The 16,359-nt window shown below is 37.4% G+C and overlaps 1 protein-coding gene across 2 annotated transcripts in view; it reads right to left on the bottom strand.

The window, feature by feature from the left end:
- LOC127865660 (WASH complex subunit 4-like) overlaps positions 1 to 16,359 on the bottom strand; it is a 57,228-nt gene that overhangs the window by 20,999 nt on the left and 19,870 nt on the right. For both annotated transcript variants that reach the window (XM_052405572.1, XM_052405573.1), the window contains exons 11-16: positions 10,703 to 10,820; positions 10,361 to 10,486; positions 9,667 to 9,774; positions 7,576 to 7,666; positions 7,257 to 7,318; positions 6,354 to 6,433 (exon numbers count right to left, since the gene is read on the bottom strand). In XM_052405572.1, the coding sequence (XP_052261532.1) occupies positions 6,354 to 6,433; positions 7,257 to 7,318; positions 7,576 to 7,666; positions 9,667 to 9,774; positions 10,361 to 10,486; positions 10,703 to 10,820 (585 nt within the window). The remainder of the gene's footprint in view (positions 1 to 6,353; positions 6,434 to 7,256; positions 7,319 to 7,575; positions 7,667 to 9,666; positions 9,775 to 10,360; positions 10,487 to 10,702; positions 10,821 to 16,359) is intronic.

Consider the following 16,359-nt stretch of genomic DNA (forward strand, 5'->3'; position numbering starts at 1 on the left):
AAAGGATAGCACTTGTGTGTCATGTTACTGCAGTCACAGGCAGACCGCACCCTGCATAGAAAGGATAGCACTTGTGTGTCATGTTACTACAGTCACAGGCAGACCGCACCCTGCATAGAAAGGATAGCACATGTGTGTCATGTTACTGCAGTCACAGGCAGACCGCACCCTGCATAGAAAGGATAGCACTTGTGTGTCATGTTACTGCAGTCACAGGCAGACCGCACCCTGCATAGAAAGGATAGCACTTGTGTGTCATGTTACTACAGTCACAGGCAGACCGCACCCTGCATAGAAAGGATAGCACATGTGTGTCATGTTACTGCAGTCACAGGCAGACCGCACCCTGCATAGAAAGGATAGCACTTGTGTGTCATGTTACTGCAGTCACAGACAGACCGCACCCTGCATAGAAAGGATAGCACTTGTGGGTCATGTTACTACAGTCACAGGCAGACCGCACCCTGCATAGAAAGGATAGCACTTGTGTGTCATGTTACTGCAGTCACAGGCAGACCGCACCCTGCATAGAAAGGATAGCACATGTGTGTCATGTTACTGCAGTCACAGGCAGACCGCACCCTGCATAGAAAGGATAGCACTTGTGTGTCATGTTACTACAGTCACAGGCAGACCGCACCCTGCATAGAAAGGATAGCACTTGTGTGTCATGTTACTACAGTCACAGGCAGACCGCACCCTGCATAGAAAGGATAGCACTTTTGTGTCATGTTACTACAGTCACAGGCAGACCGCACCCTGCATAGAAAGGATAGCACTTGTGTGTCATGTTACTGCAGTCACAGGCAGACCGCACCCTGCATAGAAAGGATAGCACTTTTGTGTCATGTTACTACAGTCACAGGCAGACCGCACCCTGCATAGAAAGGATAGCACTTGTGTGTCATGTTACTGCAGTCACAGGCAGACCGCACCCTGCATAGAAAGGATAGCACTTGTGGGTCATGTTACTACAGTCACAGGCAGACCGCACCCTGCATAGAAAGGATAGCACTTGTGTGTCATGTTACTGCAGTCACAGGCAGACCGCACCCTGCATAGAAAGGATAGCACTTGTGTGTCATGCTACTACAGTCACAGGCAGACCGCACCCTGCATAGAAAGGATAGCACTTGTGTGTCATGTTACTACAGTCACAGGCAGACCGCACCCTGCATAGAAAGGATAGCACTTGTGTGTCATGTTACTACAGTCACAGGCAGACCGCACCCTGCATAGAAAGGATAGCACTTGTGTGTCATGTTACTACAGTCACAGACAAACCGTACCCTGCATAGAAAGGATAGCACATGTGTGTCATGTTACTGCAGTCACAGGCAGACCGCACCCTGCATAGAAAGGATAGCACTTGTGTGTCATGCTACTACAGTCACAGGCAGACCGCACCCTGCATAGAAAGGATAGCACTTGTGTGTCATGTTACTACAGTCACAGGCAGACCGCACCCTGCATAGAAAGGATAGCACTTGTGTGTCATGTTACTACAGTCACAGGCAGACCGCACCCTGCATAGAAAGGATAGCACTTTTGTGTCATGCTACTACAGTCACAGGCAGACCGCACCCTGCATAGAAAGGATAGCACTTTTGTGTCATGTTACTACAGTCACAGGCAGACCGCACCCTGCATAGAAAGGATAGCACTTGTGTGTCATGTTACTGCAGTCACAGGCAGACCGCACCCTGCATAGAAAGGATAGCACTTGTGGGTCATGTTACTACAGTCACAGGCAGACCGCACCCTGCATAGAAAGGATAGCACTTGTGTGTCATGTTACTGCAGTCACAGGCAGACCGCACCCTACATAGAAAGGATAGCACTTGTGTGTCATGCTACTACAGTCACAGGCAGACCGCACCCTGCATAGAAAGGATAGCACTTGTGTGTCATGTTACTACAGTCACAGGCAGACCGCACCCTGCATAGAAAGGATAGCACTTGTGTGTCATGTTACTGCAGTCACAGGCAGACCGTACCCTGCATAGAAAGGATAGCACTTGTGTGTCATGTTACTACAGTCACAGACAAACCGTACCCTGCATAGAAAGGATAGCACATGTGTGTCATGTTACTGCAGTCACAGGCAGACCGCACCCTGCATAGAAAGGATAGCACTTGTGTGTCATGCTACTACAGTCACAGGCAGACCGCACCCTGCATAGAAAGGATAGCACTTGTGTGTCATGTTACTACAGTCACAGGCAGACCGCACCCTGCATAGAAAGGATAGCACTTGTGTGTCATGTTACTGCAGTCACAGGCAGACCGCACCCTGCATAGAAAGGATAGCACTTGTGTGTCATGTTACTACAGTCACAGGCAGACCGCACCCTGCATAGAAAGGATAGCACTTGTGTGTCATGTTACTACAGTCACAGGCAGACCGCACCCTGCATAGAAAGGATAGCACTTGTGTGTCATGTTACTACAGTCACAGGCAGACCGCACCCTGCATAGAAAGGATAGCACTTTTGTGTCATGTTACTGCAGTCACAGGCAGACCGCACCCTGCATAGAAAGGATAGCACTTGTGTGTCATGTTACTGCAGTCACAGGCAGACCGCACCCTGCATAGAAAGGATAGCACTTGTGTGTCATGTTACTGCAGTCACAGGCAGACCGCACCCTGCATAGAAAGGATAGCACTTGTGTGTCATGTTACTGCAGTCACAGGCAGACCGCACCCTGCATAGAAAGGATAGCACTTTTGTGTCATGTTACTACAGTCACAGGCAGACCGCACCCTGCATAGAAAGGATAGCACTTTTGTGTCATGTTACTGCAGTCACAGACAGACTGCACCCTGCATAGAAAGGATAGCACTTGTGTGTCATGTTACTGCAGTCACAGACAGACCGCACCATGCATAAAAAGGATAGCACTTTTGTGTCATGTTACTGCAGTCACAGACAGACCGCACCCTGCATAGAAAGGATAGCACTTTTGTGTCATGTTACTGCAGTCACAGACAGACCCCACCCTGCATAGAAAGGATAGCACTTTTGTGTCATGTTACTGCAGTCACAGGCAGACCACACCCTGCATAGAAAGGATAGCACTTGTGTGTCATGTTACTGCAGTCACAGGCAGACCACACCCTGCATAGAAAGGATAGCACTTGTGTGTCATGTTACTGCAGTCACAGGCAGACCGCACCCTGCATAGAAAGGATAGCACTTTTTGTGTCATGTTACTTCAGTCACAGGCAGACCGCACCCTGCATAGAAAGGATAGCACTTTTGTGTCATGTTGCTGCAGTCACAGACAGACCGCACCCTGCATAGAAAGGATAGCACTTTTGTGTCATGTTGCTGCAGTCACAGGCAGACCGCACCCTGCATAGAAAGGATAGCACTTTTGTGTCATGTTACTGCAGTCACAGACAGACCGCACCCTGCATAGAAAGGATAGCACTTTTGTGTCATGTTACTGCAGTCACAGGCAGACCGCACCCTGCATAGAAAGGATAGCACTTTTGTGTCATGCTACTGCAGTCACAGACAGACCGCACCCTGCATAGAAAGGATAGCACTTGTGTGTCATGTTACTGCAGTCACAGACAGACCGCACCCTGCATAAAAAGGATAGCACTTTTGTGTCATGTTACTGCAGTCACAGACAGACCGCACCCTGCATAGAAAGGATAGCACTTTTGTGTCATGTTACTTTAGTCACAGACAGACCGCACCCTGCATAGAAAGGATAGCACATGTGTGTCATGTTGAGGCTCTGATTGCCTTTTGCAACTGTTGCCAAATGAGATAATTAAAACAAGAGTGCCAAACTGTCACAAGATACGCCCGTTCGAAGGTTTTGGACACCATGCTCAATGCTTGAAATGCACTAAGTGACCTCGAGACCTAGTTATTGACCCAGCATGACCCATAATTGAACTTGACCTAGATATCATTTAGATGTAACATCTGACTTAATTTGGTGAAGATCAGATAACTACTTCAATTAGAGAGCGGACACCATGCTGAATGCTTGAAATGCACTATGTGACCTTGTGACTTCCTTTTTGGCCCGGCATGACCCATATTTGAACTTGACCTACTTATCATCTAGACACAACTTCTGACCAATTAAGGTGAAGATCAGATGAAAACTACTTCAATTAGAGAGCGGACACCATGCTAAATGCTTGAAATGCACTAAGTAACCTCGTGACCTAGTTTTTGACCCGGCATGACCCATATTTGAACTTGACCTACATATCATCTAGACACAACTTCTGACCAAATTTGGTGAAGATCAGGTGAAAACTACTTCAATTAGAGAGCGGACACCATGCTTAATCCTTGAAATGCACTAATTGACCCCGTGACCTAGTTTTTAACCCCGCATGACCCATATTTGAACCTGACCTAGATATTGTCTAGACACAACTTCTGACCAAGTTTGGTGAAGATCGGATGAAAACTACATGTATTTGAATAAGAGAGCGGACACTGCTGTGGATGCCGCCCGCCCGCCAAGGGTGAAACTATAATACGTCCCGTTTTTAACAACAGGCGTAAAACAAAAAGTGAAAATAATACATTCAAATTAACTGAAGTTAGTGGCTAGCAATTTTAACTTTTTTATTATCAGAAACACAACTAATATCAAAGGGATCTTTTCACGGTTTGGTAAATTGACAAAATTGAGAAAAGTTGTTCCAGATTTGCAAATTTTCGGTCGAGTTATGATATTTGTGAGGAAACAGTATAACTGAACATTTGCCATGGTCTAATATAGCCATAACATGCATCTTTTGACGATTTAAAAACATAATAATAATAAAGCATTGCAACGCGAAACGATTGAATAATTTGGAGAGTTCTGTTGTTGTCGTTTAAATTTGTGAAACTACGAAGATTGCGTATATAAGGTATAAAATACGCATCTGATGTACGCTTGGCAGGATAGCTCAGTTGGCTAATGCATTTTTTACTTCAGGATTCCGGGGGTCACTGGTTCAAGTCCTGCTGCGGGCTACTTTTTTTTTCCTTTTTTAAATTTTATTTTTGATTTTTTTACTGGAGCTTCAAAAATTTAATGTTTACATTAATCAATACAAAGCATTTAATAACAAACCGCAAAACATGCCAAAGTCTGTGAAAAGGCCCCTTTAACCTTCATGAAAATGCTGAAAGTATGATGCAATGCTAAAAAAAAATTGAACAAGTAATATTTCAATGGTCATATCAGAATCTATCATGGTTCAGATCGGTTAAATCTTTCTAACTGGTTACAAAATGGCTCATATAAAAATCATGACAGTCTAACATAATGGTTTAAACGGTAGAAAAAGTCTTGTATTTGAATTTCAAGCTTTGTATGCAATATAAATTCTTACAATATCAGGAGTATTGTTATTACTTCATTATGCTTCAATTCGTAACTGAATGCAAAAAAATACTTATACGTTCATAAAAATATTAAGTGTGTTATGTGAAAATAAGTCAAATGCCAGTCGCACATTCTAGTCAGGAGCTACTCTGTCAGCTGAACAGACCACAAATATTTTCATGACAATATCGAAAAGTCTCGCTCCTGACCAGGACAGAGTGCAGGCTGGTATGGAGCTTCGTTGGCAGTATATGGCATAAGATCCGTTTGAATGATACTGCTCATATGGTCATGAATAATGTTACATCAAAACCACCCCCTATAGAGGGTGAAACATCATATTGGCTGTTTGAGAATGCAATGTGAACTGAGGAGTAAGCATCTTTCATTGACAAACACACAAAATACAAGTAGATGTTGATTTTTTGTATACCTAATGATAAAATATGACATTTCTGCAGAGAAATAACAGCAGTGAAAACAAACAAATTGTTATTTTCACCAGTGAAAATAACAAGTTTTCGGAACTACTTTTTCTATTTTAGATCATCATATCAAGATTTACTTCAAGAATTGAATTTATTTTTTATGATCACCAGTGAATTAAAAACGATATTCCATCAAATCCAACAAATTTTCTTTTTATTTTATGCTTTTTTCACTGTTTATTTACATTGTAAAAGAGTTTAACCATACCATTTCGCTGGTATAATGACGTCATTTTGTATATTGAAATGTATTGAGGCAGGCCACATAAGGAAAGGGTAATTTTTCAGCAAAAGAGAAACAGCTGTTAATTATTTTCTTGAACAAGGGGCATAAAAGAAACAGAAAATTTGTTCATGTCAGTGTAAAATTTTTGTTATTTCACTTGTGATCAAAGAAAAATAATAATTTCACTCGTTGCTGCGCCACTTGTGAAAATATGTTTTCTATGATCACTCGAGAAATAACAAACGATCTTACACTGACATGAACAAATATCCTCTATCTATTACTTTTCTCTGAGGTCGGCTATGATGTCCAGTTTTCTCATGTTCTCCTCAAGATTTGCCAGCTCGTCTTCCTTGAAAGTCCTCTGGAATTGGGATATGAAAGACACATGTGATTTATGAGACATGTGATTATTGAGATATACCCAGTTAGAGTGAGTATGCAGAGGAAGTGTGTAGTGTGAGAATACCAGGCTTAGCTCATCAACATTTACCTATATGAGCCAGTCTCTGGATAATTTGTTTTAATGCAGATGCGTAAAGTATCATCCCCACAAGCAAATCTAGCAACACCCTTCCGTCAATACTGAATATTCATCCTTAAGATAACAAAAACATTCCATAAAACCTGAAAGGGAAGTGAACGATTTGGTTTAGTGGCCTGCAAAAGCTATTTACGGACGGCACTTAATGCACATAATTTTCCAAACATAAATTACATGTATTCCAAAAATCTGCGTTACGCAAATTCCAAATATATCAATAATAAACTGTTTGTTGAGGGATTTATTATCATCTGTTGTTTGGAATATCAGCCTTAGAATGCGCAATGTGCTTAGAATTTTTCAATTTTATGAGAACTGTTTTTCTGTACAACTCCATGATGTTAACTAACAATGTCTTAGAGGTCCCAGTCAAACGATTTTATCCAAACTTAACACATGTAAATGAAAATATTACAGATGGGCATATGATGAACACAATTTAATTCTATATCAGCTAGTATAAATGGAGTGCACAATAATTGGAATTTAAATTCTTCCAGTCATGATGAAAAAATATCAAATAAATAAACATAGAACAAATAACTAGTGAAATTATCAGGTATATTGCATTTAAAATAGAATAATTACTAAGCATTTAAAATAACACATTTAACAATATATAAATAAATGTCAGTTATTTTACCACTTTTGCACAGGTCCCGATAGCAAAGGCCAGCCGGGCAATCAGACGTCGCTCCTTGGTCACTACAGATACATAAAAATGGTATTAAAAGTCCTCAATTCAATATCTCATAAGATTTTCTAAAATTTTCCAATTGAGTATTGATTCATAAGTACGTACATACTATAATACTTATCTAAAAAAACATTTTTTTCCTTACACTTCCCTTATATTTTGCATTAGTTTGAATTGACCTAGAAAAGTTATATGCTTATTATAACTTTTTATATTTTATTTAAGTATATAATTCAACATTCATATACAATACAGACTGTATTACCTGGTCCAGAGAGAGCTGTCTCTGCTAAAACAAGGGCAGACAACACATCCAGTTTACGTTCACTGTACTTCTTGTCAGTAACAATGCGTTTCTGAAAGAACATAAAAAAAAAGATTTAACGTGACCCACATGGTGCAAAAATGGGTCTCAAGCCATATGCGGCCAGGGTAACTAAAGCCCTGCCTGCAACATCGCACAATCTGGACATGAGCTACCCTGTTGCCTATAACCATTTGCATGCTGGGAAATTTGTCGTCTGCTAAAATGTCATCTAATTAATTTCTAAAATTAGCATTTTCTTCGTGGCGTCTCATCTGGATCCAAACTGTTTGCAAAGGCCTTCAAAATCCGGTTCCAGTGCTCAAAGGGATAAAGTAATGCAAGGTTTCATGGTCTCCTTAGCGGCCAGGGTAGCTACTGACCAGAATGCAGGGATGCACATGTATTATGATTAAACCCTGTTTTCTCTGAGAGAGGCTTATTTCATGTCGTTTTATTAACATTTATTATTTTTTAGTGTTGCTTTTTGTATTTTCTTTTGTTTTCAAAATTTGAGAGAAAGAAAATTGCAAAAATTGTCTTAATAGAATACAGGGTAAGTTTTGAACACAGATAAAATTAATTGTTAATCACAAGAACCTGAACCACTCACCGTGGTTGAGACTTTTTAAGTCTCTATAAAAAAACTGTATTGAAAACTAACCTAGTACTCTCAATAAGCTCTGCTGTTTTTTTCATTATGAAATCTGATGTGCATTTCTAATGATGGAAAGACACAACAAACATTTAATAAAAATTGTGGGTTACATAATCTAAATAATTTATTTATTTTGTTTTGTTACATTAATTTTGGAATGTTACTTTTGACTATTGAAATAAGTGGACCTTATGCCAGTTCCCATTAAGAAGTCAAGAAATCAAGACCAGCAGACACATAATCTAATTGTTGCCTACCTTTGCGTTCTGAATGGCATTTACCTAATTGTTGCCTACCTTTGCGTTCTGAATGGCGTTTATATAATTGTTGCCTACCTTTGTGTTCTGAATGGTGTTTATCTAATTGTTACCTACCTTTGCCTTCTGAATGTCGTTTGTTTATCTAATTGTTGCCTAACTTTGCTTTCTGAATGGTGTTTATCTAATTGTTGCCTACCTTTGCGTTCTGAATGGCGTTTATCTAATTGTTGCCTACCTTTGTGTTCTGAATGGTGTTTATCTAATTGTTGCCTACCTTTGCATTCTGAATGGCGTTTATCTAATTGTTGCCTACCTTTGTGTTCTGAATGGTGTTTATCTAATTGTTGCCTACCTTTGTGTTCTGAATGGTGTTTATCTAATTGTTACCTACCTTTGCCTTCTGAATGTCGTTTGTTTATCTAATTGTTGCCTAACTTTGCTTTCTGAATGGTGTTTATCTTATTGTTGCCTACCTTTGCGTTCTGAATGGCGTTTATCTAATTGTTGCCTACCTTTGTGTTCTGAATGGTGTTTATCTAATTGTTGCCTACCTTTGCATTCTGAATGGCATTTATCTAATTGTTGCCTACCTTTGCATTCTGAATGGCGTTTATCTATTTGTTGCCTACCTTTGCATACTGAATGCCGTTGATCTATTTGTTGCCTACCTTTGTTATGAATGGCGTTTTTTTAATTGTTGCCTCCCTTTGCGTTCTGAATTGCTTTTATCTAATTGTTGCCTACCTTTGCAATCTGAATGGCATTTATCTAATTTGTGCCTACCTTTGTGTTCTGAATCGCGTTTATCTAATTGTTACCAATCTTTGCATTCTGAATTGCGTTTATCTAATTGTTGCCTACCTTTGCATTCTGAATCGCGTTTATCTAATTAATACCAACCATTGCATTCTGAATAGCGTTTATCTTATTGTTGCCTACCTTTGCATTCTGATTGGTGTTTACCTAATTGTTGCCTACCTTTGCATTCTGAATGGCATTTATCTAATTGGTGCCTACCTTTGCATTTTCAATGGTGTTCATCTAATTGTTTCCAACCTTTGGATTCTCAAAGGTGTTTATCTAATTGTTGCCTACCTTTGCATTCTGAATGGCGTTTATCTAATTGGTGCCTACCTTTGCATTCTGAATGGCATTTATTATCTCAAAGCTGATCCTCTGCAGGATTTTATGTACATAGTCAGATATGAGCAGGGTCTTTCTGTGGAATGTCAGCTCTACAGCCTGAAATATCGCAGGAACAGTTTCCTAAATTAAAACTTTATACATACTAGTACATAATTGCATATGTACAACGTATATGTACAATATGTGCATATGTATAATGAGTATTTATCACCATTATCTGTTAAGTAAATGTTATATATGAAATGTTAGATGTACCATGTTTTTTATTGTTGTTTAAAGATGGCTTGCTAACTTTCTGTAATCATTTCCAGCAAAGAAAGACAGAGGAATCATATTGGTCGGAAATAGCTGTTGACACATCCCTTAAACTTTATTAAATGAATTGTCTGCTATTAGTATAACTAACAATGTTGTGTTTTTTTTCAACCGTACAGCTTCACCCATACATAGTTCAGACGAATAACATTGTGCACATTAAAAATAAAAATTTCTCAATTGAGCCAAAATAGGTTAAGTAAACATACAAATTGAACTCACTGCTTGCATACATTTCTTTATACATTACTTAATACCTCAACATAAACTTAATTGCATAATTTTCTACAAATAACGCCAGCACTACAGTTGCAATGATTCCTCCGTGTTTGTTTTATTTAGTACTGAAATCCACACTGCAACTTACCTTGAGTAGCTCCACCATCTTACACAGAGCCAGTACAGCTGTCTTGGTCATAGGCTTCTGTAGGGACACATGGAGGTTCATCACTGACCTCACAAGGTGCTGAATCTGCTGTCCATACAGCAGGCCCTATGGACAGGAAACAAATGTATTAATACTTAAAAATTTGAATTTACTTTCTAATACTTTTTAAAGACAAATTACACATTTAGTTCTAACATTGTTCCCCGTACATAATCTCCAATTGTCAAATTAATTTCAAACGATTATTTTGATTGAGGATACAAATACTGAAGCAGATTGTACTTAAGCACTGAGGAAAGTCCATGTATGCGGGCTGTTTACCTGAATGAAGAGGCTAGATCTGCTCTGGAGGTCTTCCATAAGAGTTTTGCCCCTTGGAACGTTTGTCTCCATTTCCACCATCCAAGCTGTGACAGTTGCATGATAGGCCTGCACATCCCTGCAGCATGTGGACATATTTACAAAGCTGTTGTCTGTTGGAAATCAGTTGAACAGAGATAGCTTTTATGCACATCATGCAGGAAGAATCCATATTTTAATCTTGCTTTATGACAATTTTTGGTAAAACATGTTTTTAAACAAGTGATCTGTTTGTGAAACACTATGCCCCTCCCCCAATATATTTGACCTATTACCTTGAAGGATGACTTTGACCTTTCACCACTCAAAATGTGCTGCTCCATGAGATAAACATGCATGCCAAATATCAAGTTGCAATCTTCAATATTGCAAAGTTATGACCAAGGTTTAAGTTTTGGGACAGACAGACACACACATACAATCACAGACAGACAGGCCAAAAACAATATACCCCCTCTTCTTCGAAGGGGGGGGGGGCATAAAAACGGGAACAAAGAGTATAAATTTTACATTAAAACAATGTTTCAATGAGAACTATACAAAACTTGCAAAAAAGTATGCATATCATACAAAAACTTAGGCATAATTACTTATTATGATATAAGGTAAACAAAGAGAGATATTCTATATATAATATGCATGTTTGCTTAATTTTTGTTATTAGTTAATGCTATAAATTATGGTGTTTTTTTTTTCAGAATAAAATTATTGAATTTGAGTACTTGTAAGTTTGCCATTGGTATACAAGAAAATTACAAGTAATATATAGAAAATTACAAGTAATATATGAGAATAATTATGGAATCCAGCAACTGTTTTCTATGTTAAGAAAAAAAGCACAGAAACTTATTCTATATGCTTATCCATATATTGAAAAGAAAATGAAAATAAAAAACAGGAGGAAACAGTAAATCTACATACAGGTAAACTATGGAACAACACTATTTTACTATATAATCCTCTATAAAACAAGTGGTCTCTGGGACTGGCCAGTTTTTACCCAAGGGGCACAATTTAAACCAACTTTGTAGAGGACCTCTATACACTGTTAGATACCCAGTTTTAGACCCCTTGACCCATGCATGTCCTAAGAATACTTTTAAAAGTTATATATGACCACTGGAGTGTGGCTGGTTCCCAACCCAGATGCATGATTTAAATACTCTTTGTAGAGTACCAATATCTGATGTCACAGACCGAATATCAAATCTGTGGGCTTTATTTTTTTCCAAGACTTTTTAAAATTATTATGCTTAAAAAAACATTTGACCTGTGGCCCCCAGAACTGGGTTAATTTTTACCCCAAAACCATTATTTGAAGAAAGTTGGTAGAGGACCAACATAAGATGCTGCAAGAAAAACACCAAACCTTACATCCTTGCAGTTCCCAAGAAGAACACTTTTTAACTTTTTACAAAATTCATTTAAGGAAAACAAGTAACTCTATCAATTTTGGCATCTTATGATGCCATGAATGATTACAACAACTCTGAAAGAGTTTTATGTTTTGCTGAAATCAAATGAATTATTCACTATATAAGTCCATACAAATCATGTGATTTCTAGTGCATTGCCATTTGTAACCCCAAAAGGCATTAATTGAAATTAAAAGAGGACCAGTTAAACAACAAATATTTAATCCCAGACTTGTTTGGTTTCTGAAAAGACAATGTTTTTATTTTTAATTCTATTTTAGTTGTGGTGGCCTTTTAATACTAAAAGCATTTGACCAAAATAATTTGAACAATTATACAAGTTCCTCCATTCCTGATAAGTGTTGTAAAATTTACCATGCATTGTAATGTTGTTTAAATGAAAAGTTTGCTAACAACACACAACGGACGACCCAGGATGGACATAAGATGATCCCTAATGATCTCCAAATGATTTGCACAGGTATGCTTGATAAAAAGCTGATATTTTCCAACGCAATTCATATGTCCGAGTTTTATAATTCCAATTTACAATAAAAAGGGGTCAATGTAAAGGAAAACTGATTAAACAAGACTATTACTAAGCAATATAAACTCCCTACCAGTGAAACTCCACCATTTTCAGCAATATTTCTAGTCTTTTTGTTGCCATAGCAACCAGAATTCTTGACGTAGGAATAAAATGAAATGACGCGCATAATCTCCATATTGCCATCTATCCATGTTTCAAGTTTCATGAAAAAATATCAAAAACTTTTAAAGTTATTGCAGGATCCACCATTTTCAGCAATATTTCTAGTCTTTTTGTTGCCATAGCAACCAGAATTCTTGACGTAGGAATAAAATGAAATGATGTGCATAATCTCTATATTGCCATCTGTCCATGTTTCAAGTTTCATTAAAAAATATGAAGAACTTTTAAAGTTATCACAGGATCCAGAAAAGTGTGACGGACTCACAGACTGACACACAGAGCGCAAACCATAAGTCCCCTCCGGTTTCACCAGTAGAAGACAACAATTATTTATCCCACTTTTACAGCGAATTCGGTTGATTAAAGCCCCGTTGATTAAATATCATCAATAATCAACGGCAGGAAATGACGTCAATATTTCGACGAAATGACGTCATAAATCCAGCGAAATTATCCAGTCAAACTAATTTTGTTTAAACAAAAAGGTTTACAAAATAAAAAGTGGGATAAATAGAATAATAGGTTAGTGTTGATAATAGATCAGGTTTATCATGCTCGGCACGAAAACGAAAAAGCACTCGCCAAGGCTCGTGCTTTTTGTTTTATAAGCCTCGCATGATAAACCTGATCTATAATCAACACTAACCTATTATTCTCTATATTCAATATGCTTTGAACTCCTTTCATTTGTAAGATAAAGAATAAGACTAATAAATTTCATTTGCAATGAAGAGATTATAGGGAAATTTTGAAAAAAGTCAGAGTTATGGTAGATCTTACCATTCAATTTATAGACTAAACTAACATATTACACTGCTGCATACTGTCATGTACATTGTGCATAAGATAGAATTCTGTGTTCACGTTTGAAGATTTTTCAATACCACAAAATACATATTGTACACTCATACAGGCATATTAATGTGTTTATAATAATTGACAATGTTCCTTTCCATTGTTAACAAGACTTAGTGCTGTGACTGTAAGTGCAGATTGCCCTTGAAGTTTTGTTTTGACCCAAAGGTATATATTGAAGCCCTCTACTGACATGAATTTTAATTACCGGTACAATCAATTTTATAGTAATATAATACAAATGCTTTGCACAATAAAATTAAAGACATTGCACAAATTCCATGAATATCTCCCTACTTTCTCTCAAACTTATGTATTATTATATGAAGTCTAATTTGAATCCCTTTAATACTTGCAGAGTTATGATCTGTACTTAAAAATCACACATAATTTTGCACATGAAAAAAGCTTAGGGCAATTACTCAAAAATTACTTTAAAAAGAGTTTTGGTTCTTGTACCCTGCACTTTGTTGCAATGCCCTTTTTAAAAATTCATTCAATACTTATGGATTCATGCCAGTCATACGAAAAAAATATTACAAAGGGCAATAAGTCTATAAATAAATTAGACAGAATCATACTGTTTTAAAAAATTCTCTTTATACCATATATAATTACAAGAAGTTCTATTTGAATACCTTCAATACATGTACTTGCAGAGATATGCTCCACGCAAGAAACAGACTATACAAAAATAAGCAATAACTCCAACAAGATGTGTTTGTGAAACACTATGTCCCCCCATATATTTGACCTTGAAGGATGACCTTGACCATTCACCACTCAAAATGTGCAGCTCCATGAGATACACATACATGTACATGCCAAATATCAAGTTGCTATCTTCAATATTGCAAAAGTTATGGCCAATGTTAAAGTTTGACGCACACAGACCAACAAACATTTACCAACAAACAAACAGACAGGGCAAAAATCAATATGTCAAACATTATAAAAATACTGATAAGATAGATGTGGGTCTTGTGCTCTGCATTTCCTGTCTATGCCCTTTATAAATGTACCAAGTTTTATAAAAATACATTCAATACTAAAAAAGTTATGTCATGAACATAAAAATGATGACTAAAGAGCAATAACTAACTCCTTCAATCTTGACGAGTTATAGTAACTTTTCTCAAAACTTCAAACTAGAAGCCTCTGTCATTTATGAAGTTTAATTTAAATTCCTTCAATCCTTTCAGAGCTATGCGTCACACATAAAGTGGGACAGAGGACAGAAGGACGCACAACACAATTTCTATATGCTACCCCATAGGGTGCAAAATAAAATAAAGCTAGAGTTAGAAAATAAATACCATATATTTATTATATCTTTGTTCATATTATGTATTGGTACACCCAAAAGTTATGCAAATATTTTTTTTTTTAATTTTTATTGTTTTGTTTTTGTTTTAGAAAAACAAATAAAAGTGTGGTCTATGTTTCAGGCCATTATCATTAAATAGGTAGCAAAGGTGATTTTTATAATCTTCTTATTTGAGAATGTTTAACTATTTAATCATGTGAAGTATTTATTGAACTATATATGCCAATAGACAAGTTCTTTAAGGTCACCAATATACAATATACAATAAAGTGACACAATCAACCCCTCAAGCCAAAAGTTTAAACCATCACATGAAATAACAAAAGAGAGCATGGATGGATTATTTCTGATTTTAACCGAGAATAGCAAATGCTTTTTCTGACACTTTTAAAACAATGTTTAAGATTCTGAATATTTAGATTCTGATAAGACAACCACTATTATTAAGTGTCTAAAAACATATAATAAACATATAGATGTAAAGCACACTATAATAAAAATTTGAAATAAGGTGTTAAAACTGTTAATTAATAAGCAAGAAAACGGCATGCAATACCACAGAACCAGATAACAACCAAACGGGTCCTTACCTCTGCCTGCTCAAATGAGGAAAACAAGTGTTGTTACAAATAACTTCCACCATTGAGCATTTTACATTATTAAAAATAATAATGAAAAATATTAAAAGCAGCTTCTTACAAACACATGTTCTCAAAGTAATACATATTAATATTTGCAAGTTAAAAAAATGTTGTTTTATTTTACAACTGTGCAAAATGTCAATGCAGAAATGTTTTAGACTTTTTTATTGAAAGACAATGTGATGTAAACACTTAATTGTAATCAGACCTAACAATAACAAATTATATTATTACAAAAGACAGATTCAAATACCACAAACATAGTTAACAATAACATGGAAGACAGATGTTTCTAGATTTTCAGTATGAAACTATTGTGTCTTATACAGCATTGAGCCCGTCTCTAGGTAAAAATTCTTAATGCATGTGCAATAAAGATTGTTCCAAAACCAGCACATCAAGCACAGGCTAATCAGAGACAGCACAGGCTGGTCAGAGACAGCACAGTCTGATTAGAGACAGCACAGGCTGATCAGAGACAGCACAGGCTGATCAGAGACAGCACAGGCTGACCAGAGACAGCACAGTCTGACCAGAGACAGCACAGGCTGACCAGAGACAGCACAGGCTGATCAGAGACAGCACATGCTGATCAGAGACAGCACAGTCTGATCAGAGACAACACAGGCTGACCAGAGACAGCACAGGCTGACTAGAGACAGCACAGG

The sequence above is a fragment of the Dreissena polymorpha genome, chromosome 2, assembly GCF_020536995.1.
Source record: "Dreissena polymorpha isolate Duluth1 chromosome 2, UMN_Dpol_1.0, whole genome shotgun sequence".
In the NCBI taxonomy this organism is placed as follows: Eukaryota; Metazoa; Mollusca; class Bivalvia; order Myida; family Dreissenidae; genus Dreissena; species Dreissena polymorpha.